We start from the raw sequence: 24631 nt of genomic DNA, 5'->3' as shown, positions 1-24631 counted from the left end.
AAAAAAAAAAAAAAAAAAAAAAAGGACCCGCATGGTGGCTCATTTTGGGAGGCTGAGGCGGGCGGATCACAAGGTCAAGAGATCTAGACCATCCTGGCCAACATGGTGAAACCCCGTCTCTGCTAAATATACAAAAATTAGCTGGGCATAGTGGTGCACGCCTATAGTCCCAGCTACTCGGGAGGCTGAGGCAGAAGAATCACTTGAACCGGGAGGCGGAGGTTGCAGTGAGCCGAGATCACGTCACTGTGCTCCAGCCTGGTGACAGAGCAAGGCTCCATTTCAAATAAAAAAAAAAAAAAAGCAGGAAAAAAGCAGGGTGTTGTCAAGGGCTGGCCCTCTGAATGCTGCCATTCCAAAAGGTAAATGCTGGAAGAGAATCATTTTTCCCGTCTCTTATCATCATCTGTGTTGATTCATATGGATTAGTGCCCATGGTGGATTCATATTAGATACATATTCAGTGCATTCATTATCAGAGTCACCATGGAAAATAACAAGGTCCTTAATAAACGGATGAATATGTTGGTCAAGCATTTATTTCCCGTCGGGCGATGGCCCTTCCAGTGCAATAACCTAGTACTGGTTTGTAGTTAGGACGGGGAGCTGTGACCTTTATAAAAGGGGGGTGCCAGTGTTCTAGAAACCTGTTCTTCTAATTTTCTCTGCAAAGAAAATCCCCGCACGAGAGGGGAGAGGATGGCGGCCAGTGGCAACTCCTCCGAAGCTGGGAAAGGACTGCAGGATCAGAACCTACCCCAGCGTGGGCAAAACCTGCCTGGGACTCCCATTTAGCTGCTGACTCAAGGGTAGCTCTGATGAACCTCCCCCGCCCGCTCCATCACCAGATGACTCCTACCTTCTTGCCGAGGCCCTGAGTTCTTCAGAGAGGAGGGGCTATGGACGCCAGCACCACTCTTTCTCCTAATACTAGGTTGGTATCAACTCAAGACACAATGCTCTTGTGTCTGAACTAAGCTCCTTATTTATTTCATGAGCATACTGGGCATAAGCATTGCCTCATTTTTTTATTTAAAAACACTAATAAAAAAAAACAGTAACTAACAACCATGAGAGCTGTGTTAGGCCACAGGCCATTCAAATTGCTTTGCATTTTTATACCGGAGAGGAGTCTTATTAGCACCCCCATTTTACAGATGGGGAAAGTGAGGCGCCCGGAGGCTAAGGCATTTGTCCAGGGCTACCCAAGTACCGCCAGAGGCCAGACTTGAACCCAAGCAATATAACTCCTAATCTACACCCTAAATCACCAAGATACAACTTGCCCCAGCTGGGCCCAAACACCGCCTAGTATCTCTAACTCTGAATCTTTGCCTCTTAATGGCCTCTGTGTTGTGGGTGGCATGAGTAACAATCCTTCAGTGGTCTGGCCTGGAAAAGTCTTTGGTTGTCTCTACCCCGTGGTCTCCGGCAGGGCCCTCTCAGGACAAGGCTGGCTGCTCTTGCATCTACTTGCTTTGCTCAGGCCAGTGCCTCCCAGAAGGCTGCATGCTCGGTCTTTGGAGCCTTTAGTGCAATGGCGAGGTTGTGCCGCAGCTGAAATCAAAGTCTTTGACAGCGATTGATTTCAACACTGCCTATCTGGACAGTCCTCTTACCCATGGGTAACTTGAATAGTCACGGGCAAGAATTCCAAAAAGGTTGTTTTGCTTGTCTACCTTTACCTGCAAAGGAACCCCCATCCCCAAACACGGGGGTTGAGGCTGGTCCCTAGAGGCAATCTATTCAGCCTCTGGGCTGAAACCACTTTTGAGAGCTTTAAAACATTGCCTCATTCTCTCTATTTAATTTTATTTATTTATTTATTTATTTATTTATTTATTTATTTGAGACAGGGTCTTGTTCTGTCGCCCAGGCTGGAGTGCAGCTGGAGTGTGGTGGTGTGATCACAGCTCACTGTAGCCTCGACTATCTGGGGTCAGGTGATTCTCCCTCCTCAGCCCCAGAGTAGCTGGGACTACAGACATGCGCCACCATACCCAGCTACTTTTTTGTATTTTTTGGTAGAAATGGGGTTTCGCCATGTTGCTCAGGCTGGTCTCAAACTCCTGGGCTTAAGCAATCCTCCTGCCTCGGCCTCCCAAATTGCTGGGATTACAGGTGTGAGCCACCATGCCCAGCCATTCTCTTTAAGTATGTTTTAAAATATAGATACTAATAACCTGATTGGATACTTTCAAACTCTTCAGAAGGCAGTTTTGTCTTTAAACCTTTCTGCAACAGGGGTGAGGACCCATTTGATGGGATGGGAATAACAAACACCAGCCTCAAAGTCTAAGGACTCAGGATAAGAAAGGAGAAAATTCTTCCCTTCTGATAAAACAGAGCCATCCATAGCTTTTCGCTCCAGAGCACACAGGCCACTGCAGCTTGCTGTAACATTTTCTCTTGACTTCTACCAGGGTGTGCGGGGAGGGAAAGAAGAGCTCTGAAATAAAACACGCTAAAATTTGGTCCATAAATGGAATTTGGGACTGAAATGATTCCTTAGACAAAGTAGAATTAACTGCAATTTCAGGACTTTTTTTTTTTTTTTTTAACAGCATCATAGGTAGAGATTGATCAAGAACTTTTGAGGCTCAAGTGGTCTGAAACCTTGAACACAGACCTCAGAGGACTTCAGATTTAGATAAATGGGAAGGGTGAGTTGAAAAGAAATGTTATACTCAAATTTGGAAGAAAACCAAGGTTCAAGGAAGCTATTTTTAATGAAAAATCAGTGATTAAAGAGGAGAATCCCAATTTGTACCAAAATATTCATTTCCATGGTCTTCGTGCATGGTCTATTTCATTACACTAATTAGCTACACTGATTAATGTCTCTGTTTATATTTTTAAATAGATTTTGTAAAAGAGGATAATTAAACGGAAAAGCACCCTCATCACATTCCCCTCCAGCAGACATGCCTACAGGCAGCCTTTATCAGTGGTTCTCAATTGTGGTTCTCCCGATAGATCACCCGGGAACTTGTTAGGAGTGCAAATTTCACACACTGGGGGAGGGGAGCAATCTGGGTTTTAACAAGCCCTCCAGGTGATTCTGATGCCACATGCTGAAGCCACTTGGCCACAATCATAGCATCAATGCCCACCTTGGGGACACTGGCCTTAATTGCAAAGGACCCTAGAGGACACAGGAACTAGATACCTGGTCTACAAGCCCAAACTTTAACAATGATGGACAGTAACAGAGCCTCACCTCTTCCTTCTCCTTTGCAAGATGGCTTTTTTGGGTCTTGTTTCTCTTCTGTGTGTGATAATGATGTTTCGAGTTTGGGCATCTTTTTGAGAAAGGCTGAGTTCTTTCTGGCATTTTCCTTTTCTTCCAGTTTCAGCCTCAGGGCTGCCACTTTGGACAAAATTTTCTTCTTTACTCCCTCAGCTAAATGTCCACTGCCTGTGGCTTCTGGCTTCCTTTTGACCTCCTCTGACCCCGTCACTGCTGTGAGGGCCCCTGGTGATTTGCCAGCTTGGGCTTCCAGTGACTTCTCCCTCTCCCTGGACTTTTTCACACAGCGTAGGGTGCCCTTTTGATGTGGATCCTGCAGTAACTTAGGGGCTTTCGCTAACTCATCTTCTCCTGAAATGAATGCCAAGGTCTTTGCTGAGAAGCTAGATGAGCTTGGGGGTTTGGTTTCCCCAGTTTGAAGCACCTCTATTTTAGGTTCCTCCATTTTGTGGCTTATCAAAAAGTTTGTGACATTTCCTTCAGGAGATGAAGTACAAGGCAACCTGGTAAGATGAGGAGAAGAGGGTAAAGGTTTCCCACGCTCATTCTCAATAGTTCCCCTTTTCTGTGAAACAGGAAACACATACTGATGGTTTCTGGGCTCAACTAAGTCATTTTCAGGGACGTCATGAATTTGGCCTGTGGAGTCGTGAGCATCAACCCCAAGGGAAGCATGAGTCATTATTGGAAGACAGCTAGAAAGAGGTGAAGTGGGGGAAATCAATTCTGCTTTGTCCTTTTTACTTTGCTCAGCCTCCCCTAAGCTCCCATCACTGCTTTCTTGTATTTGGCCTATGCTACATCCACTTGGAATTCTTTCACCCCCTTCACTGGGTTGCAGGACTTGCCAAATGGTAGTTTTTGCCTCATCAGGTTGACTTTGTTCAGCCTCCCGCTTCATATTGCCTTCTTGGCTTCTGCTGATTCTATTTTCAGTCAGAATGATTCCCTGGAGACATGGAACTTGCAAAATGGCAGGCTGGATTTCCGCTCCATGGCCCACATCTCCGTCATTTGATTGACTCCCTTCTCTGGCGCCCTCTGGTGTGGATTCAGAGGGCTCTGGTTTTCCAGCCCTGGTGTACTCTATCACACTTGTCTCATCAATGGGATCTACAGAGGACTCTAGGATTTTAGAGCAGGTCAGAAACTTTTTAAAGAAGGTAGTGTGATCCATCTTGAGTTGCTTTTCCTCCTGGTCTTGACTCACATTGTTAACATTTTCCTTCCCTCCAGTTTCAGAAGCCACTGGCAGTGAATCTGTGACACATAACTCCTTTCCATCTACAGGGTCCACGGATGACTCCAGGAGTCTGGGTTGGCTGAAACCCCAGGAAGAAAGACTTCTCCAGTGTGCACTGATGGCAGGCTTTTCGCCTTTATGGCTTTCTCTGCTATCAGCAAGGGCTGAGTCAGCATCCTCTGGACTGTGAGCTGATGCTGCTATTTCAGAGGGGGCCAATTCAGGCACAACAGTATCTGCCTTTAGACTCTCAGGTACATCCCAGACCTTGTCAGGAATTATGGGACCACCGTCTGATGGCTTGCTCTCAGAATCTGTCAGTTGTCTTGGTGGCCGGATTTCAGAAGCAGAAGCCTCTAGAGTTATAATCTTCAGCTTGTTGCCTGCCTCCCAATTTCCAGGTCTATATTCTTTAGACTCTTCCAAAATGATATCAGAGAGAGACGGAACATTGCTCAGAGCCTGACTATCTTCTTCCCCAGCAGCTTCAGCCACCACGGAGACCCTCATCCCCCAAACTGAGCGCTGCCCTGCTCCTTCCCTAGAGCTTGCTGGTGAGTGGGCCGAGGGCACCAAGTTTATTTCCTCTTGTGCAGCAGATGTCGTAGGCAAACTTTCTTGGAAATCAGGTGCAGAAAGAGAACCCTGGTGGGACAGACTCTGCTGCTGGAGCCCCTGCTTCGTTTCACTTCCTCTTTCTTGGAAATTCTCTTCATGGCTCCTAAAGTCTGCTCTTTCCACAGTCTGGCTCTTATCTCCAGACAGGTTATCAACCTGAAGAGGGGAATTACTGAAGAAATCCTCTCCCTCCGGGAGCTGTAGGACATGGTGTGGGACTCCTGGCACACTGGGTGCTGTGCAGAGTAGCTCTTTTGTAGATTTGGTGGTAGCACCACTTAAAATATGACCCAACTGCACTTGGGAAGGAAATTGGGAAACGTTTTCATGGGATGCACGAGGGAACCTCTCCTCAGTGCCACCTGCATGCTTGTCCTCAGGAATTGACACAGCAAGGTACTTGGCTGGGTGGACTTTGGTGGCAATGGTAACAGTTGATGTGTCCTCAGTCTCCCTGGTCACTTGAAACTCATTATTAGCAGTTAATGTTGATGTCTTCTCCCAAGGAAAACTCACGACTGAACTATAACTGGTTGGGGTGTCTGTGGTGTCTGCAGCACTAGGACTGGGGCTCTTGTCACCTCCTTCTTCAAATTGCACTAAAGGATTGTTCTCAGAAGAAAGGAGCTGTGTTTCCTCAAGCCCTCCTGAGTTGCTGGGGCTTGACTGCTCCTGGCCAGCATGTACTGTGGAGGCCAGTGGGCAGGTGGAATTCTCTACCTTGGCTAGATTTTCTTCTGTGGCACCTTCACTAGCTGTGTGTGAAATGTTCAAGGTGAAAGTACTGATAAAAAGAGGGGACATGACTGACTCGCCGTCCTTGCTACTTTTGTATGTAGACAATGAAGTCTCAGATACTTGTGTCTGAAAAAGGACTTCTAGTGTCTTGCCATTAGGAGAACATAAATCAGATACTTTGCTTTGACCTTCTGCCAGTTGCAAGTCTACAGAGCAAATTTCTTGAGGCAAATATTTATCAGCTGGTGCCCCAACAAGAGAATCTATGGTATCAAAACATGTTCCTTGGTCACCAGCCTCAAAACACTCCATTGCACACACTGCTTCTCTGTCCCTTGGCCCATCATACACATTTTCCAGGGTGAGGACAGTATCTGTGGGTTCAGGGGAAGCAACAGAGACAGCCATAGGCTCCCTGAAGTCAGCATGGGCATCCTTGGGGAGACGCCTTGAGAACACACCTGGGGACGTATTCTCATCATTGGCTTCTGAGGTGCTCAGCTCATGTTTTAGGTCTTCCCTGAAATTGTCAGGTGTGTTGCCATCTCTGTCTTGTTTTTCTTCCTGCTGTGGGTCACAGGTACAGGGTTTGACCTCCAAGTGTTGAGCTAATGATGCATTTTCCTTGTGGACTCCTCCTAAGTTTGAGAAGGAAATTGTTGTGGTCCCAGTGAATGGGGACTCCTCCCCAGCAGGCTCTGAGAAAGCTGGCATCTGGCTGCAAGAGATTCTCTCTCTGACTGTTTCCTGAATTTGTACCTAGGAAGATGAAAAGTGGTATTAATAGCATTGTTCATGGGAGAGCCCACAATAGGGCATAACTGCAATCCCAAGAGTGTTAATCCTCAGTGACTGTAATAATGGACAAGAATGATTGAAATCTAAACATTAATCCCCCAACTCCCCCTAGCTATTAGAGATTTCCTAGAAAACTGCAAATTTAAGCAACTCTATGTTCCAGGGGGCCCTTTGTCAAATTCATCATTATAAGCAAAAAGCCTCCTGACAACCGTCATTTATTTAATGATTTTTTTTCTCTCTTAGGAAAGAGATGGAAATAAATTGAATGTTAACTGTTTTGATCAAGTAAGTCACAACAAGAGCTGTGTGCATCTTTCCAGAAAGATGAATCTCACATGATCATAATAAATGAAATAAACAGTACTTACAAAACAGCAATAAGCAATCTTTGTCCCCAAAATATGACAGCTTGCTGGTTAATAATTGCTATGGTTTGGATATTTGCCCCCTCCAAACCTCATGTTGAAATTTGATCCTCAGGGTTGAAGGTGGGGCCTAATGAGAGGTGTTTGGGTTATGGGGGTGGATCTCTCATGAATAGATTTATGCCATCCCTCAGGGGTGCGGGAGGATGAGCGAGTTCTCAGTCTATTGCTTCCTGGTTGTTAAAAAGAGTCTGGCACCATCCCCACCCCCACCCTGCTTCCTCTCTGTCCATGTGATCTCTGAAAATGCCAGCTCCCCTCTGCCTCCTATCGTGAGTTGGAAGCAGACTGAGGCCCTCACCAGATGCAGATGCCTAATGTTGAACTTTCCAGCCACCAGAATCATGAGCCAAATAGGCCTCATTTCTTGATAAACTACCCAATCTCAGGTATTATGTTATAGCAACACGAAATGCACTAAGATAATAAGGTTACTAAAAAACAGAAAGAAGGCTGCCTTTGAACCCACCTGTAATGAATAAATGGACTTATGATTGGCCACCAGCACTGCCAATCATTTCTTTCCTAGAGTTGCTTATAAACATCCCAGAATGTATCCCAGACTTTAAAATAGATGCCCAATGGCAGACAGACCACCTCTATAAGAAATAGAAGATTCAGGACTGCTTAGGTTTTGAGAAAAGGGGAGAGGGGAGGGAGGGAGGAAGAGAGGAAGGTAGAGAAAAAGAAACCTCTCACATTCTGAGGATTGAGCCTTTCAGGGTACCATATAAATGTTCTATGATATTGGATATTGTTCAAGGAAGCAGTGAAACTTTTAACTCATTGATTATTTCAAAACAAAGAAAACTTATGTCCAGCCAAGGAGAAGAAAATTGCTTCTAATTTCTGAAGCAACTCAGTCTTTGCTCTCAGGACTCCTGCCTTGGACAGCCCCATTCAGATGTGCAGGGAACAGATGACTGACCTTTGCGGGATGGGGTTCAGGGGTGGGGATGAAGTCTGTCTCCCAGCGTATGACAAAACAGAGCTGAAATGTTCATGTGCATTTCATAGCTCCAATGTCATGAGACTGATTCTCACAAATCATACGTGAGAATCAGTCTTACTACCTTGTGGTCAATCCCTGTAGCACTGCCCGTGGGAAAGAGGACAACAGCATAACCACACCTCTTTCCACACTTCCCCCAGGCTGCTTACAGCCTGTCAGTCATTCATCTCTCATTTTCTCTTTTAAAGCTACTTTGAGGTTAATTTAACTCATATTTGATGGGCATAAAAATGCTAACTAAACAAGAAAGAAATTTAGTATAAACTCCCCAAGTGCTAGGACTACTTAACCTTTCAACAAATATTTGGTGAATGCCTCCAGGGTACTAGGGAGTGTTTTAGATAATGGGGATACAAGACAGGCAAATGCTCCTCTACAGGAAGCTCCCATTCTATGTTCTAGTGAAAGCCTGTTATAGTGATTAGCATGCAGTAGGTGCTTACAAAGTGTTGTTGAGAGAACGAATAAATGAATGAACCATGTACCAGTTGAGACAGCTGTAGCCAACTTCACCCATTAAAGCCCTACACTTGAAAGGGTTTGAACTTTCATCTGCTCCTGACTTTGCAACAACCCTGTTTTAAAGGAGACTTTGAACCATAAGCACTACTGGTTATCCTGGTGTTCCTGGCAATAAAAATATATTTACTCCCTTTCTATATCCCTTTTCTTCTTTATTAAAAAGAAGAAATATAATTTCTGGGAAATAAGGGACAAGATTTTTTTTAAAAAAAGAATCTGCTGTGCATATGGTTCCCTCTCTATACCTCAATATCTATAACACATGTATAGAGTATTTTTCTCATTTGGTATTTTGGTTCAACCTTTTAAGAATGCTATGCGGCGCCTCCTCCGATGTTTGTTGTGTGTAGAGGTTGCGGATGGCCAAGCCTGTAATTCCCAGCACGTTATTGGTTCCAGAGACGGATGGGTCGGCTGATCACGATCCGGTCCCGGAAGATCGAGGGACCATCCTGGCTACACTCGGTGGAAACCGTTCTCGATTCTATGAAGACAATACAAAAAATCAGCCGGGCGATGTTCGGTGGCGGGTGCTGTAGTCCCAGCTACTGGGAGGCTGAGGCAGGAGAATGGTGTTGAATCCAGGAGGCGAGCTTGCAGTGAGCTGAGATCGGCACCACTCCAGCTCTGGCCGATAAGCGAGACTCATCGCAATAAAAAAAAAAAAAAAAAAAAAAAAAAAAAAAAAAAAATATCTTAGTTATGCTATAGCACAAATAGATTGAGTCATTAAGCACAGAAAACATAGAGAACTTTCTGGTCATTATGTGAAATGTGTAGAGAGACCGCCCAATCAAAAACACCACCACCCCTCTCTCCGGCCTTTCTATCCTGCCTGAATTTCCACTACCTATGTCAGTCCCTTATTTTAAGGTCCTGGTATTATCACAGTATCATCAGTGTTAACAGACATTTATGGAGTAGCTGTCATGTACAGAATTCTCTGTCAGGCACTGGGCAATTTTTTCCAAAGGGCTTCAGTTAAAAAGTTACTATGACATTTACTGGGATGGTACCTTTATTCTTCCATGATTGATTACTATTACATCAGCAAAGTAATAAGCGGGTACCTAGAAGAGATTGACATCTGAAGAGAATTAAACATAGGACAAGTAAGTTTTGATTAGGATGAGTTTGGTCACTGGAATAGATCATTATAGTATCATGCCTTGATTTACAAAATAATCATATTCCATTAAGATTTATTTCCACCTTTCCTCTTGTATTAGTCAGTTCTCGCACTGCTATAAATACCTGAGACTGGGTAATTTATAAAGAAAAGAGGTTTATTTGGCTCACAGTTTCACAGGCTGTACAGGAAGCATGGTGGCAACTGCTTCTGGAGAGGCCTCAGGGAACTTTTACTCATGGCAGACAGCAGAGCCGGAACAGGCATCTTACCCTACAGAAGCAGGACCAAGGGAGAGCGAGTGGGGTCGGGGGGCGGGGGTGCTGCACACTTTTAAACAACCAGACCAAGAACTCACTCATTGTCACAAGAACAGTATCAGGAGATGGTGCTAAACCATTCATGAGAAACCACCCACATCATCCAATCACCTCCCACCAGGCCCCACCTCCAACATCGGGAATTACATCTCAGTGTGAGATTTGGAGGAGACACAGATCCAAACCATATCTCCCCTCTTGCTTTTAAATTAAAATTCTACTTCAAAATACCCTAGTGAAGCTCCACGTGTAAAAAAATTGGTTGAATCCTTGACCATGTAAATTCATACATTTGACACACATTTAGTGACCATCTACTTTATACCAGGCACTGTTCTAGGCAGCTGGGAAACATCAATGAACATAATAAAGATTGTTGGCCTATGGAAGTTATGTTGAAGCAATGAACTATACAACTGGCCTGCTGCTGATGTGCAATTCCATACATTTGATTTTAACTCATGGGTTTTTTTTTTTTTTTAATGTGAAGCCTTTAACAGCCCAGTCCATATTTGTACTTGCTTACGGCATCGGTTCCAAGAGCAGGCTCCTCAGTTCTCATCCTGAGGCCAGCTCACAGAGAAAGGGAAACCACAGACTCACACCTTCCCAGTGAGTCAGATCTTTCTTTTAGGAGGAGATTTCTTAGTTAAGTCATTACAAAAGAACTCTACCAAATGATTCTCCTGCTGTGCACCTACTCTCAGCATAGAGTGAGTGCTGAAACAATTTCCTTATGTAGGGAAATTGTACTCATTCAAGTGAAAAAAGGAGTGTTTGGGGCTCTAGGAGCAAGCCTACCGTTGTGTGTGGTGCGTGGACTTGGAGGACTAGCAACCAGGGGTTCTAGCCCAGCTTAATTGGATATACCATTCACGACCACAGGTAACCTCTTTAGCTTCTCTGACCCTCTGTTTCCTCCTCTAAGACTAACCACACGCATGTCAGCACCATCATCTTGTCAAGTGCCTGGCATATTGCCTGGTGCCCAGAAGGCACTCACTCACTGATATTAATTTTCCTTCTTCTCTATGATAAAACAGCAGTAGCTCAGGAAAAGAGGAAGTCGGGGAGCTCTGACAGGCAGAGCCTTGAGCTATGAGCTTTATGAGGGTTTTCTCATCTGATCTGTAAAATAAATCTGAGAAAAAGATGTTATCATCTCTTCTTTACTGATGGAATGAATAGCCTGGGTCCAATCATAGAAACCACACAGTAGGTTATATAAGAGAAGTTCAGCCAGGCGCGGTGGCTCAAGCCTGTAATCCCAGCACTTTGGGAGGCCGAGACGGGCGGATCACAAGGTCAGGAGATCGAGACCATCCTGGCGAACACAGTGAAACCCCGTCTCTACTAAAAATACAAAAAACTAGCCGGGTGACGAGGCGGGCGCCTGTAGTCCCAGCTACTTGGGAGGCTGAGGCAGGAGAATGGCGGGAACCCGGGAGGCGGAGCTTGCAGTGAGCTGAGATCTGGCCACTGCACTCCAGCCTGGGCGACAGAGCAAGACTCCGCCTCAAAAAAAAAAAAAAAAAAATAAGAGAAGTTCAATATAAAGAATTGTTGACTGTGATAGGAGAGTGCTATAAGGTATAAGGAAACTGTCTATAGTACTGTAGGCAAGGGAAAGTACCAAGGAAGAACAAAGTTGGAAGGGGTTTAGACCTACTTGGAGAAGGTATGGTTAGGCCACCAGATAGCACAGAAGTTCACTGGTGCATCCAGACCAGAGCTGGCCTGGAATTGCTGGGAAAAGCAATAGACCTCCCTTCCAAGTGCAGGCAGGGAGTAGGTGGTCAGCATGCAGTGGCGTGGGTGAGGAGGGGAGTCTGGGCATGGGTGGTCACAGGGGCTCAGGCTTTCAGAGCTTGTGGGCTACATGTGGTGTGGGTCAGGAGTTTGCAGAGTGCTAGTTGAATGTCCACTCAAAACTCACATTGAAACTTAATCCTCCATGTGGCAACACTGATAGATGGGGCCTTTAAGAGGCGATTGAATCATGGGAGCTCTGCCCTCATGGAGGGATTAATCCATTCATGAATTAATGAATTAATGGGCTAAAGGATTAATACGTTATCAAGGGAGGGGACCTGGTGACTTCATAAGAAGAGGAAGAGAGGCCTGAGGTGGCACAGAGCATGCTTAGCCCCCTTGCCATGTGATGCCCTGCTCTGCCTTGGGACTCTGCAGAGAGTCCCCAACAGCAAGAAGGCCCCCACAAGATGCAGGCCCTCTACCTAGGACTTGTCAGCCTCCAGAACTGTAAGAAATACGTTCCTTTTCTTTATACATTTCTCAGTTTCAAGTATTTTGTTACAAGCAAAGAAAATGGACTAAGACACAGAGGGAATAAGTGCTGTGTGCACCAGGCCTCGGGCGGCTGTGTGTAGGCCACGCAGGAGATTGGTGGAGGCAATCTGTGTGTTGATACAGGCAGGAGGCTTTAAGAGCTGGGGTCCACATGGGGCTCCGGTTTCCAAAGAGAGAGGGCAGCAGAAAGGGTATCACTACGCTAAGGCTACAGGGTTGCAGATGACCACGTTCTGGGCCCCATGGCTGGGGCAGGATAACCACAGGCTCTCCAACTCCACCAATGCTGAAGTGACAGGAATTCTGTTCCTCCTGCAGTGTCCTTCCAGTGCCTTCTGCTGAGAAAGTGTAACACTGTGCTTACTTTAAAGAAGAATAATGGAATTTCGTTAGTACAGGGCACATATTGAAGGGTGAATTCAGAGCTGAGAGGCATGAATTAAAAACCGACACATGAGGTCAATGATGTTTGGCAACGAGAAGTCTCCCCAGGGTCTCACAGTCAAAGGCAGAGCCAGGATTTAAAGCCAAGTTTCTGAGGCTACAGAGCCCTTTCGAAAGCAGCATCTCCAATTGGATAAGTTGGAACAAATCCCACCTCACCAAGGGCTGGAAACTCCCCCTAATTTAAATCCAGAACTTCTGAGCTCCCAAAACATTTTGGATATGAGACTGCAAAGGTCCTTCTTAGGTGCAACACGGCCGTCTGTCAATTTCAACACGGCTGTCTGTCAATTTCTCTGCTTCCCTACAAGGTCTAAGGGCAGGAACAGGAACTCTGTTATTCATTTCTGAGTCTCCAGAACCCAGCACATAGGGACTCAGATAATTTTGCTGAATGAATAAGCAGATGAATGAATACAGGAGGGGAAAGGGTAAACCAAATTTAGTAACATTTCCAAGCCTCTTTTTGAAAGCAGTATTAAGCTTGGAAACTTAATGCTTGAATAGCAGTTTTCAATTGAAATCCCATTCAACATGCCTCTGATTCCACAAACATGTTATTTTCATTTATTGGCCTTTCCAAAAGTTCTACCTCCTAGGAATGTCTGCCATGGATTTAATGGAAAGGTGTGTTTCCTCTTTGTGCACCCCAGGATGTTCAAGGTTATGCTTTCTATCGTTAATGAGTGTCTTTCATGCCAGCCAAGTGCATGACACTAATTTGAGCCACTAACAATAGAAGTTTGTATGAGATAAGATCCCTCTCCTCGAATAGCTTATAATCCAGTTGAAGAGACAAGATGTACATGGAAAAGATAGATAACAATTCTTGACAAGTTGTGCTAATAGTCAAGTGGATGAAACTTAACTAACAGCACTGCTCCAGGACAGAGTGTGGAAGGTCGTCACTGTATCATCCTCTTCTATTTCAAGGATAAAATTCCTGCAGTGCAAAAATCAGAGGTTGCACTCTTATGTCATATGTATCAATTCTGAGATACTTGAACATTTCCATGCAGTCTAAGGAACTTCTCTACTGATTGGACTGGGCAGATATGGTAGACATTGTTGGCTGACTAACTTAAAAGTATCCCCAAGCCCCTTGTCTCTTGCTACCTCCAACTAAGAATGCTGGAAAACCACATACTCTCCTAGCCTCTTACATAGCTAGATGGGGCAAAGGGGCCAGTCTACCTAATGAGATGTTCAAGGAATCCCACCAAGGGATTTCTGCGGAAGGTTTGCTTTCCTTGTGTAAGTTATAGACATGGTGGTTACCTTGCCTATCCCCTCCTTCTTCCTTCAATCAGGATGTAATGTCTGGTGCTGCAGCTCTCATCTTGCAGTCCTGGGGCATGAAAATGAAAAGCCAGTATACTATGACTGGTGCAGCAGAAAGAGAGAAGGAAGTCGGAGATTTGCAGTCATCATCGAGCTACTGGAATGACACAGAGACTTTCACTAGCCCCAGACTTCTTGTGAACAACAACAAAGAGCCTTATGTTTTAAGCCACTATTAGCTAGCTAAATATTCTGTTAACTGCAGCTTCTCAGCAGCCTAATGGATAGGAGACAAAAATACATGGCTGAGGGAAGAAGGGGAAGCCAGGTGAGGGTCACCCTGGAGCCCTCTGGAGGCTCTGGGCAGCTCCTGGTAGGGATTAGCTGGAAGAACAGTGTCCCGTAGAGCAAGGGGTGTGGTCCCTGGAAGGGAGCTCAAGGTGCTGGTCAAAATGCCGAGGGATCAAAGGGCCTGAGGCAAGGTGAACTTGAAGTAGAGTGGGGTAGGGAGAATGGGAAATATGAGAAGATTGATTGTCAAAGGAGAGAGGCCACAGTTCTAAAGTTAATCAGAAGCTCCCGGGGCTAGGAGGGCCAAGGCACTCGGTCCCTAGCTTCAGCTGGTCAGTCTTCCATGTGCCAACATGCCCTACCATGCATAATTTTCATTCTCCAGCTTCTTTTTCTCTTTTTTAGTGTTCTTTTAATGTTCTTTCCTTTTATCTGGATGAGGTAGGTAGAAATAGCACTGTGTCCTTCAACAGTTGTCTACACATCATCAATTTTCCCCTGTGGTTCCAGGAAACTTTAAATGAGACCTTCCCCTCTCTCCAGCCACTCTGGGCTGCTATAGCCTCCCCCACGGATAACCTTTCCTAAATATCTGCTGAGCTGTCACAACAGGCAGAGCGTCATTCGGCCGTTTGTCATTCGATAGATCAAATCCATACCACCTGGGGCTGCAAAACTGAAAATAGATAGCCCGGTCCCCAGCCAAAGAAAGCTTAAAGGCAAGCTAGAATATTTCAGGAACTTGAGTTTATTTTTAGGAGTTGCCTGATTGCCCAGAAAGAAGCTTCTCTTAAAGGCTTTGAATGTTAGAATAACACATAATAGATTGGAGGACTGTACCTTCCTTATTATTCATCTGAAACCTCCAGTCCTGAAATAGATGCTAAACACCCCCATATCTGACCAGCTCTTCTTCGTTCCGTTCCCTCCTAAGGGACAAGAAATTCTCAACCAACTGGTATTACAATTCTGTCTTCATTTCTTGGGAGTCATAGAGTTTGTAAAATACTGATTTGATCTTCTGCTGGGAGAGGCCTGGATTTCCATGGCTCACACCCTTCCTAGGAGCTCTGTGCATTCAGTGGCAGTCTTTGCCTGGTGATATGGTACGAGTGGAAGGGCAGTAGAGCATGAGCCATGAGCGTATGAATTTGTTGTACATCTCAGGTGATGTGAGCTAAGTAGTAATGCTACTATTAATAGTAATAATTGCTAAGCCCTACAGCCTTTTTAACACATGGCAGCTACTGTTCTAACTGCTTTACTTACATTAATGCAGTTAATGTTGGTAAAATGGCATAGAAATTTATGACTTGAGGATTTTGGGTTGTACATTGCAAAGGATGGGATATGCCAACTATTCCAACACAGGACAGGACCATGTAATGGCAAACTCATGTGAAATGGGTCACAAAAACAGCTGTCTTCTTTTCTTGCATGCATCTGTGTTTTCCTGCATAGATGATGGGAGATTTCTGGGAGATGAGAGAGAGAGAGTGAGCCATAATTTCCATAAAGTGCAACTCTATGCAAACATAAGAAAAGATGGCACTATGAAGGCCCATGATTTCTTTTGAATTCCACTAGGCATTTCTGAATAGTCTCTGGGGGGCTTTTGGTTTTGTTTTGTCTTTTGTTTTTTTGTTTGCTGTGTCTAAAAAGACCAGGACTTGGATGAGGAGGTGAGAGGAAAATGGAGTAGGGTGATGGAAAGATGATTAAGTCTCAGAAAACTGGGGTTTGGTCCCGGGTCTGCTGCTATACAGGAAGTGGCTTTAAAGAAGTCACCAGGTCTCTTGGAGTCTTTCTTCCACAGTAAAGTAAGGGTTAGATAATACCTCTTGTTTCCCAAAAGCTTTGGTGTTCTGTGACCTGCTGCCAAGTAAATGGGGCTTAAGCTTCACCCCTCACTTGCAATCAGATTTTCCTTGGACTCCTAACGCTTCTAGATCTAATCTTCTCTATTAACTGGAAGAGTTGTTAGGGAAAAGGATAAAGCATGTCACCATGTCACCATAGGTAGACCAACCCAAGAATGAGCCAGTGGGGCCCCAGAGAGGGGCCGGGAAGAGACAGTGAGCTGGAGAACAGCTTACCATGAACATGCACTCTCTGGATTCCAAGTTCCTCTGCCTCCGTGGTCTCTTTGCTTCTCCCTCGTCTAGGCATTAAGTGCCTTGTGTCTTTGGTAGACTGCACTGTGTTGGCATATAGACCCTATGGTTGATCCTGCAGAGTCCTAGAGGCTCACAGATCTAGTCCAAGCCAATGAAAATCATCACAGCCACAGAATGCAACACCAGTGGCCTAAGCTTCCAATCTTTTTAGCCCTTTGTAAGATACAGGCTGCTTTGAAGAGCCAAGAAAACTTATGTCTTCTTCCCAGAAAGTCTTGTTTTACCCACACAATGTTGAACATAATTTCAGGGGAGTTTCTGACCCCCTTGGGCCTATGGATCTCCTGTTAAGGGCTCATTGAGCCTCAGAATGAATCTCTGCTGTAGACCATGAGCCTGGGGTGAGTGGGATGGTATTGTTTACGTCCCACAAACTGAAACTTTCCTGCAGATTTCAGACTAAATGATAAGGGGAAAAAATTAATTCTTAGTCAGGTTTTAGGAGAATATTTTCAAATCTATATCTCTTTATAGTTTTTAGAATTTGTGAGTAAAAGCAAAACCAAGGTAGTAGCAATTACCACACTGCAATGACAATAATACATTATATAAAGCAAGTTCTTGTAAACTTTAGAAGCAGGAAATACTTGTCACGATTACTACACTAGTACTTTGCCTATTCAGCGTGGGCTTCAAAGTGTACAGCAGTGATGGTATTCGCTATTGGAAAATCTGAATATAAACATAAATATTAAGCCAGTCACCTGCCTCAGATGCTCATTACCAAAAAATGACAAGAAAGTGCAGGTTTGGGGCTTGACGATTCCTTATATCCTATATCTCTTCTCTAGTAAGTCAGCAGGATAGTGATAGGACCTCAGGTTTGGTTTCTTGTTTTGTTTTTTTTGTTTTTTCTGTGTGTGTGTGTGTGTGTGTGTGTGTGTGTGTTTGTGTGTGTGTGTTTGAGACGGAGTCTCATTCTGTTGCCCAGGTTGGAGTACAGTGGTGCAGTCTCGGCTTACAGCAACGTCTGTCACCCGGGTTCAAGTGATTCTCCTGCCTCAGCCTCCCAAGTAGCTAGGATTATAGGCGAGTGCCACCATGGCCGGCTAATTTTTGTATTTTTAGTAGAGACGGGGTTTCACCTTATTGGCCAGGCTGGTCTCAAACTCCTGACCTCAAGTGATCCACCCACCTCGGCCTCCCAAAGTGCTGGGATTGCAGGCGTGAGCCACCGTGCCCAGCTAGGCTTTGTTTCTTGATGGGCAGGAAATAACCCCTCTGGCAGTACAATGACAGGTGATGAAGCAGGCAATAACATTTCCTGCTAAGATGGAGAGACAGCTTCGTTCCAAAAAAGAAACAACATTTCCTGGGATATTGAGATCACGGAGAGGGACAACAGCATTAGTGTTGTTCAACCTGGTGCAACGAGCATGGTAAATGCTCAGAGATTATGTCAAATGAGTGAACATCTATCCAATCTGATCTTCATCCAACATCCCTTTGCCAACATATGTAGGAAGGTTTTGCGTCTTCAGCCTAGTTCTCTTCTCTGTGTCAAAACTCACCATCTCTCTGTTGAGACATTGATCTCCTACCTGAAAATTGCCCCAGGCTCCTGCATTTTGGTTAATATGTAGCTTCTACTAAACTAAATCTCTTATTCATCACTAATAGTTTGTTGCCTGGTTTGCCGGGGTCTTTTTTAGATCTAAACAGAAGCTTTATGTTCTCCTTTGAGTAGAGAGAGAGAAGCATCTTTTGTTTTAACCACAAATAATTGAGGTTTCAAGTATGTACCACCTAGAAGACATCAGCATAACTGTACCGACTATAGCCAGGCACCATGCATGGAAAGTGGAGATGTCCGGTTTACCTTGGGCACAGAGATATAAAGTTGCAATGTACAACAGCAGGGTTGCATTTAAAGATGAGGGAAATCAAAGGCAAGATGTGAACTGAGGAAGACTATGGTGCAGATTACACGAGAAATTCAGGGGCCCCTTTGGATGGATCCATCGAAACAAACTTTCCCCTTGTAGATGGAAGGAAAAATAATGATTCACAAAAAAGTTCCTGGGAAGCTGAAGTTGGTGGGGAAATGCTTGGAGAACCAAGGAGAAAGAAAACATCTGGAATTCAATGTTGTGATTTGAGCTAGGAAGGCAAAATATACACTGAGCTGATATTTGTGCATATGGTGGCTTGAAAATTGACACACCTTTCTTCTCAGGTGCCTGAGTACATGCAATCCCTTTATTTTGTCTCTGGAACTTATCCTGTCTTCCTCATGGGCCCCCATTCAGGGATGTGGAAGATGAGTGGAAAATAACAAAATTTTCTTTCTGATTAATCCTGCTCTGGTCCAATCCCTTGGGCAGTCGTGTAGGGAATGCTCACCTTCTAGTCCTGCTGACCCCACCCTCTGCAAGACGGTGTCTGAGCTGCCCCACATGGGTAGGTGGGAGGATGGCTAGTTTCTGTGTCCAGAAAGAGAAGCAGTCAAATCTCTCCTGTCCTCTCAGTTTCTTTTAGCTTGCTCCACCACAATCCCGACATCGCAAAACATGAAGTCAGGACCTACGTGCCCATCTCGCCCTGACTCTGTCTCTGTCACCTCCCAGTAGCTCTGAGCAGGGAAAGCTGTGTCCACTTGTCCACACCCTCACACCTGTTTGCTTTCAGATTGTGCAGAGATAAGATTCTCTGATCTAAGAAGAAAGGAACATGGAAAACTCTCTCGACAAAGCCAGACTGTAAGGTTATTGTCCTGCTTAAACAAATACAAAACCTATTTATTTTCATCTGTTTGCTTTCCACAGCACAACCCTTATCTATGCCTCTCTCATAGGACAACCCACATTCTGGTCTCTATGATGTACAACCCCCATCCCCATCTCCATCACATACAACCCCATTCCTGCCTTCGTCATGAACAACCCCATCCCTCTCTCTATCACATACAACCCCATCCCCATCTCCATCATATATGACTCTACCCCCATATATATCATATACAACCCCATCCCCATCATATATGACTCTACCCCCATATATATCATATACAACCCCATCCCCATCTCCATCACATACAACCCCATCCCTGTCTCTATCATGTACAACCCCATCTCCATCATGTACAGCCCCATCCCCATCTCCATCATATACAATGCCATCCCCACTTTCATCATGTACAACCCCATCCCCACTTCCATCACATATAACCCCATCCCTATCTCTATCATGTACAACCCATCCTCATCTCCAAAACATACAACCCCATCCCCACCTCCATCACATACAACCCCATCCCTTCTCCATCACCTACAACCCCATCCCTGCCTCTATCATATACAACCCCTTCCCCATCTCTGTTGTGTATAATCCTCTTCACCTCATCACCATCTCACCCCCGAGACGGAGGTAACCCTAGTTTCCTTGGCTTCTTTAGAAGGTACTGGAAACAAAAATGGAAAAAAAATACATTTTTTTCTTAATAATTCACTGTATCTATACTATTGGCAACTGTACATGTTTCCTAGGGCTGCAAATGACCACAAACTGGGCAGCTTAAAACACTACACCTTTACTCCCTCAGTTCTGGAGGTCAGAAGTGTGCATTCAAGGTATCGCCAGGGCTGCACTCCTCTGGGGGTACAAAAGGAGAGTCCTCCCTTGCCTCTTCCAGCTTCTGGTGGCTCCTGGCCATCCTCGCCATTCCTTGACCTGTAGATGCATCACTCCAATCTCTCCCTCCATCTTCACGTGGCCATCTTCCCTCTATGTCTTTTCGTGTGTCCTCTCCTCTTCTTATAAGGACACCAGCCACTGGATTTAGGGCCCACTCTAGTCCAGTATGACCTTATCTTAGCTAATTATATCTGCAAAGACCTTATTGCTAAATAAGGCCAAATATTGAGGTTCCAGGTGCACAAAATTGCAGGGAACACGATTCAACCCACTAAAGCAATCCATTCTTTTCCCAGCCTGTCCTTCTGGCCCCCCACTCCATGGTCTCCTGTTTGCTGTCCACAATCAGCAGTGAAGCATAGTCACTTGACTGGGTGGTACAGACTTGAGAAGAGACAGGTTTCAAATGAAGTTTTAGTGGCAGGGCAATGATAGGAAGGTTGTCCCTCTCCTGGAAGTTATGCCTACTTCTGTGCTAAGCAAAGTCTGTCCAGAGAGTGGAATTCAGTGCAGCCAGGTCTATTTCTTGTCACTATCGTTGTCACCAGCCCAGCCTTCCAGACCCTGCAGTCAGCACCAGCCAGTTCAGAATGTTCTGATGAAGACCAACCCATGCCTGAGTGGAATGTTCTGCTATCTCCTTATGGAGAGGCAGGGACTGAAGAGTTCCTTAAGTTTATGGTCAGATTTAGACCCTGAACTAGAAATTTAAAAGAGGAAGCAGTAAATGGTTCTCATGATGGTTATTTTCCCATCCAACCCCATCAGTTTGATGGTAAATGTGAAAGCACTTGTTTTTAAATCATCACTTAAAAAAAAAAATGCCCCAAATCGCAAGGCAGTATCAAAATACCTGTGCTGACTCAGAAAGATAATTTTTCAAGCATCAGCAGAAAGGGGAACTTACAGAATTTGCAATTTTACCTCCTGCCCTGCCTCCCGCCCCCACCCCAGTTCTGCAAATGTGGTAGAGGCAGTCAATTGGAGGGGGTGGGGGAATATAATTTTTCATGTTTCTGTCTTGCCTCATTAACTAATCTAATTCCTTTCAACAAATATTGACATACGCTGTGTTTCTTCTGCACATTCCAAGATGAATCAGACCTAGTGTCTGTCCCCACCCAGCTCACAGAATAACACCCCAGCTGGGCAAACAAATGACTATAGGTAAAGGCTAGCACAGAGACAGAAATAACTTGCTACAGTAGAAATTAATCTACTTTGGGGAGAAGAGAAGGGACGAGTGTATCAAGGAAAGATGCAGAATCAATATATTTGCTGCTGATGCATGTACATTCATTAATTCCTTTATTCAACAAATACTTGTTGAAAGCCGTCAATGTTCCTGGCCTTGTCCTAGCTTCTAAGGAAAACATCACCAGCCAAAGTCTCTGTCTTCTTGAAACTTACGTTCTGTGTAGGGAGGCGATCAAGATTTAGGGTAGGCAGGTGTTCTATAAGGAAAGAAGGTTGTTAATGATCTAGAAAGAAAGCGATGGCAGTGGCCCAGATGAAATTAGGAAGCCTGGGCTACCATGGTGGCTGGGAGAATGGAGAGTGGGTTGATTGTGTCCCCCAAAAATAAGTTCAAGTTCTAACCCTTTGTACCTGAGAATGTGACCTTACTTAGGAATAGGTTTTCACAAATGCAATCACATTGAAATGAGGTCATACTGGATTACAGTGGGCCCTAATCCAGTGACTGTTGTCTTTATAGTAAGAGAAAAGTTTGAACACAGAGACACACAGGGAAGAAGGCCGTGTGATGATGGAGGCAGAGATTGGATTAATGTTGGCTCCAAGCCAAGGAACCCCAAGGGCTGCTGGTCACCACCGAAGCTAGAAGGGAAGTGTGGGATGGCTTCTCTCTCAAACCTCCAGGGAAAACCGATGTCGCCAACTGTCTGCTGATTTCAGACTGTGCTCCCTGAATTGTGAGAAAATAAAGGTCTGATGTTTGAAGGCACCCCAGTTTTGGGTGCTTTGTTATGGCAGACCTTGGAATCTAATACAGAGTGGAAGATTCCAATGCAGGAGACACTGTGGAATTAGAACAGACAGGATTTGGGAATGGGTTAGACACAGGGCCTGAAGGCTAAGAACGCATCAGCAACCACCGTCAGGACTCCAGCTCAGGGAGTTTCACTACAAGTAGGCTCAGTGAGGGATGGAGACTGCTTGCTCCAGTACTTGATACACCAAGTAAGTTCTTTATATGGTTAGGCTTTGTGTCCCCACCCAAATCTCATCTTGAATTGTAATCCCCAGAATCCCCACGTGTCAAGGGAGAGACCAGGTGGAGGTAGTTGAACAATGGGGGTGGTTTCTCCCATGCTGTTCTCGTGATAGTGAGTTCTCATAAGAACTCGTGATAGTGAGTTCTCTGATGGTTTTCTAACGGCCTGTTCCCTGCTTCACTCGGCATTTCTCCTTCCTGCTGCCTTGTGAAAAAGGTGCTTGCTTATCCTTTGCCTTCTGCCGTGATTGTAAACTTCCTGAGGCTTCCCCAGCCATGCTGAACTGTGAGTCATATTAAATACCTTTCCTTTATAAATTACCCAGTCTCGGGCAGTTGGTTTTTATGTTTTTTACTTTTTGAGACAGAGTCTCACTCTGTCACCCAGGCTGGAGAGTGCAGTGGCATGATTTTGGCTTACTGCAACCTCTGCCTCCCAGGTTCAAGCAATTCTCCGGCCTCAGCCTCCTGAGTGGCTGGGAATACAGGTGTGCGCCACAAAGTCCGGCTAATTTTGTATTTTCGGTAAAGGCGGGATTTCGCCATGTTGGCCAGGCTGGTCTCAAACTCCTGACCTCAAGTAATCCACCTACCTCAGCCTCCCAAAGTGCTGGGATTACAGGCATGAGCCACTGTGTCCACCCTCGGGCAGTTCTTTATGGCAGTATGAAAACGGACTAATACAAACGTGTTAGCTCAGCTATCGTCTTTGGGGCTGGAATGATGGACATTCATGTGGATGCTCCTCAGGGTAGATCTATGTGGAACACAAAGGCAGTCTGCCTGGCACAGAGTTGGTTCAAAATGGTAACAGTAGGAAATATGCCACTCCTGTGTCTGACTGCGGGGGTTTGGAGAATGAAACTAGGCACCACGGATGATGTTACTGTGATGGGCTTCAGAGTTCATTTCTCCCTGTCGCTAAAGGCCACATCCTGATCCTCCAGCCCTGATCATAAGACAGACTGTAGCATCACGGAATGGGCACTGACCTGCAGGTGCTCCTCCTTCCACCCCATGGGGGATGCCCCCTCCCCAGCAGCCTGCCAAGTGTCTCCAGCCTCTAATTCTCTTGAGGATCTTGCCTAGGGTCCCCAAGATCAGTATGTCTTGTGCTTCAGTTGGTCCTTTAGACCAGCCACGAAGTAACAGGCTTCTCTGCCCTCCCTTTTCTCAGGTCTGGAGACTCAAAGGATCTGGCCTGGGGGTTAACAAGCCTATTTATGCGCATCACTAGAACCAGCTTGATATGGTTTGGTTGTGTCCCCACCCAAATCTCATCTTGAATGGTAGCTCCCATAATCCCCACGTATTGTGGGAGGGACCCCACAGAAGGTAGTTGAATCATGGGGGTGGGTTTTCCCATGCTGTTCTCATGATAGTGAATAAGTCTCCCAAGATCTGATGATTTTATAAGGCGGAGTTTCTTGCACACCCTCTCTTACCTGCCACCATGTAATACATGCCTTTGCTCCTCCTTCGCCTTCTGCCATAATTGTGAGGCCTTCTCAGCCGTGTGTAACTGTGAGTCCATTAAACCCAGTCTCGGGTATTTCTTCATAGCAGTATGAAAATGGACTACTACACAGCTCAACAGGCATATGGCAGGGTCTGCTTGGTATAATCTTAACACACAACACTTCAACACTTCAAGAGGGTGGGAACACAGAAAACTGCAAGTTCGTGTTGTTCGAGTAACAACTGGTTTGGCCAGAGCCTCTTCTTGTAAATCCTTCTTAACAATTAGATTCACTCCATATATGGATTTGGAAGTAATTAACCTGCACTTCTTTAAAATATGTTAAAATTCACATTTTCAGGAGTACAGTAACTAGCTTAGGTTAGTGAGATAACACTGAGATTCGAATCATATCTAGGTACCCACAATGGCTAAGTCTAATCGTTTCTTGGTTATTATCCTGATTTTCTCTTCTTTGTCAATGTATAATATCACAAAAGAGCAAAGGTCAGCACTGAGCAATTCAGACTTGTGCCAATCTGTCTAAAGGGAAAGAATTCTCATGTCTGACTTTGAATAGCACCATTATTAACCAATATTACTATTTATTGAATTGTTATTATAAAGTCTACCTACTCTGGAAATGTCCTTGCCAACCAGGTGCTAAGTGTAGCCTTTATCATCTGGTGGGAAGTTGCAGGCCAGCTTTGTCTTGCACACTCCCGGAGAATGGGAGGGGCAT

The 24631-nt window shown here is 45.1% G+C and overlaps 1 protein-coding gene across 2 annotated transcripts in view; it reads right to left on the bottom strand.

The window, feature by feature from the left end:
- Nucleotides 1–24631, bottom strand: part of ALPK2 (alpha kinase 2) — a 148391-nt gene that overhangs the window by 51350 nt on the left and 72410 nt on the right. For both annotated transcript variants that reach the window (XM_017890519.1, XM_017890520.1), the window contains one exon: nt 3221–6608. In XM_017890519.1, coding sequence (XP_017746008.1) covers nt 3221–6608 — 3388 coding nt within the window. The remainder of the gene's footprint in view (nt 1–3220; nt 6609–24631) is intronic.

Source organism: Rhinopithecus bieti, unplaced genomic scaffold (genome assembly GCF_001698545.2).
Source record: "Rhinopithecus bieti isolate Rb0 unplaced genomic scaffold, ASM169854v2 scaffold_17861, whole genome shotgun sequence".
In the NCBI taxonomy this organism is placed as follows: Eukaryota; Metazoa; Chordata; class Mammalia; order Primates; family Cercopithecidae; genus Rhinopithecus; species Rhinopithecus bieti.
This window is presented reverse-complemented; position numbering and strand designations above follow the sequence as displayed.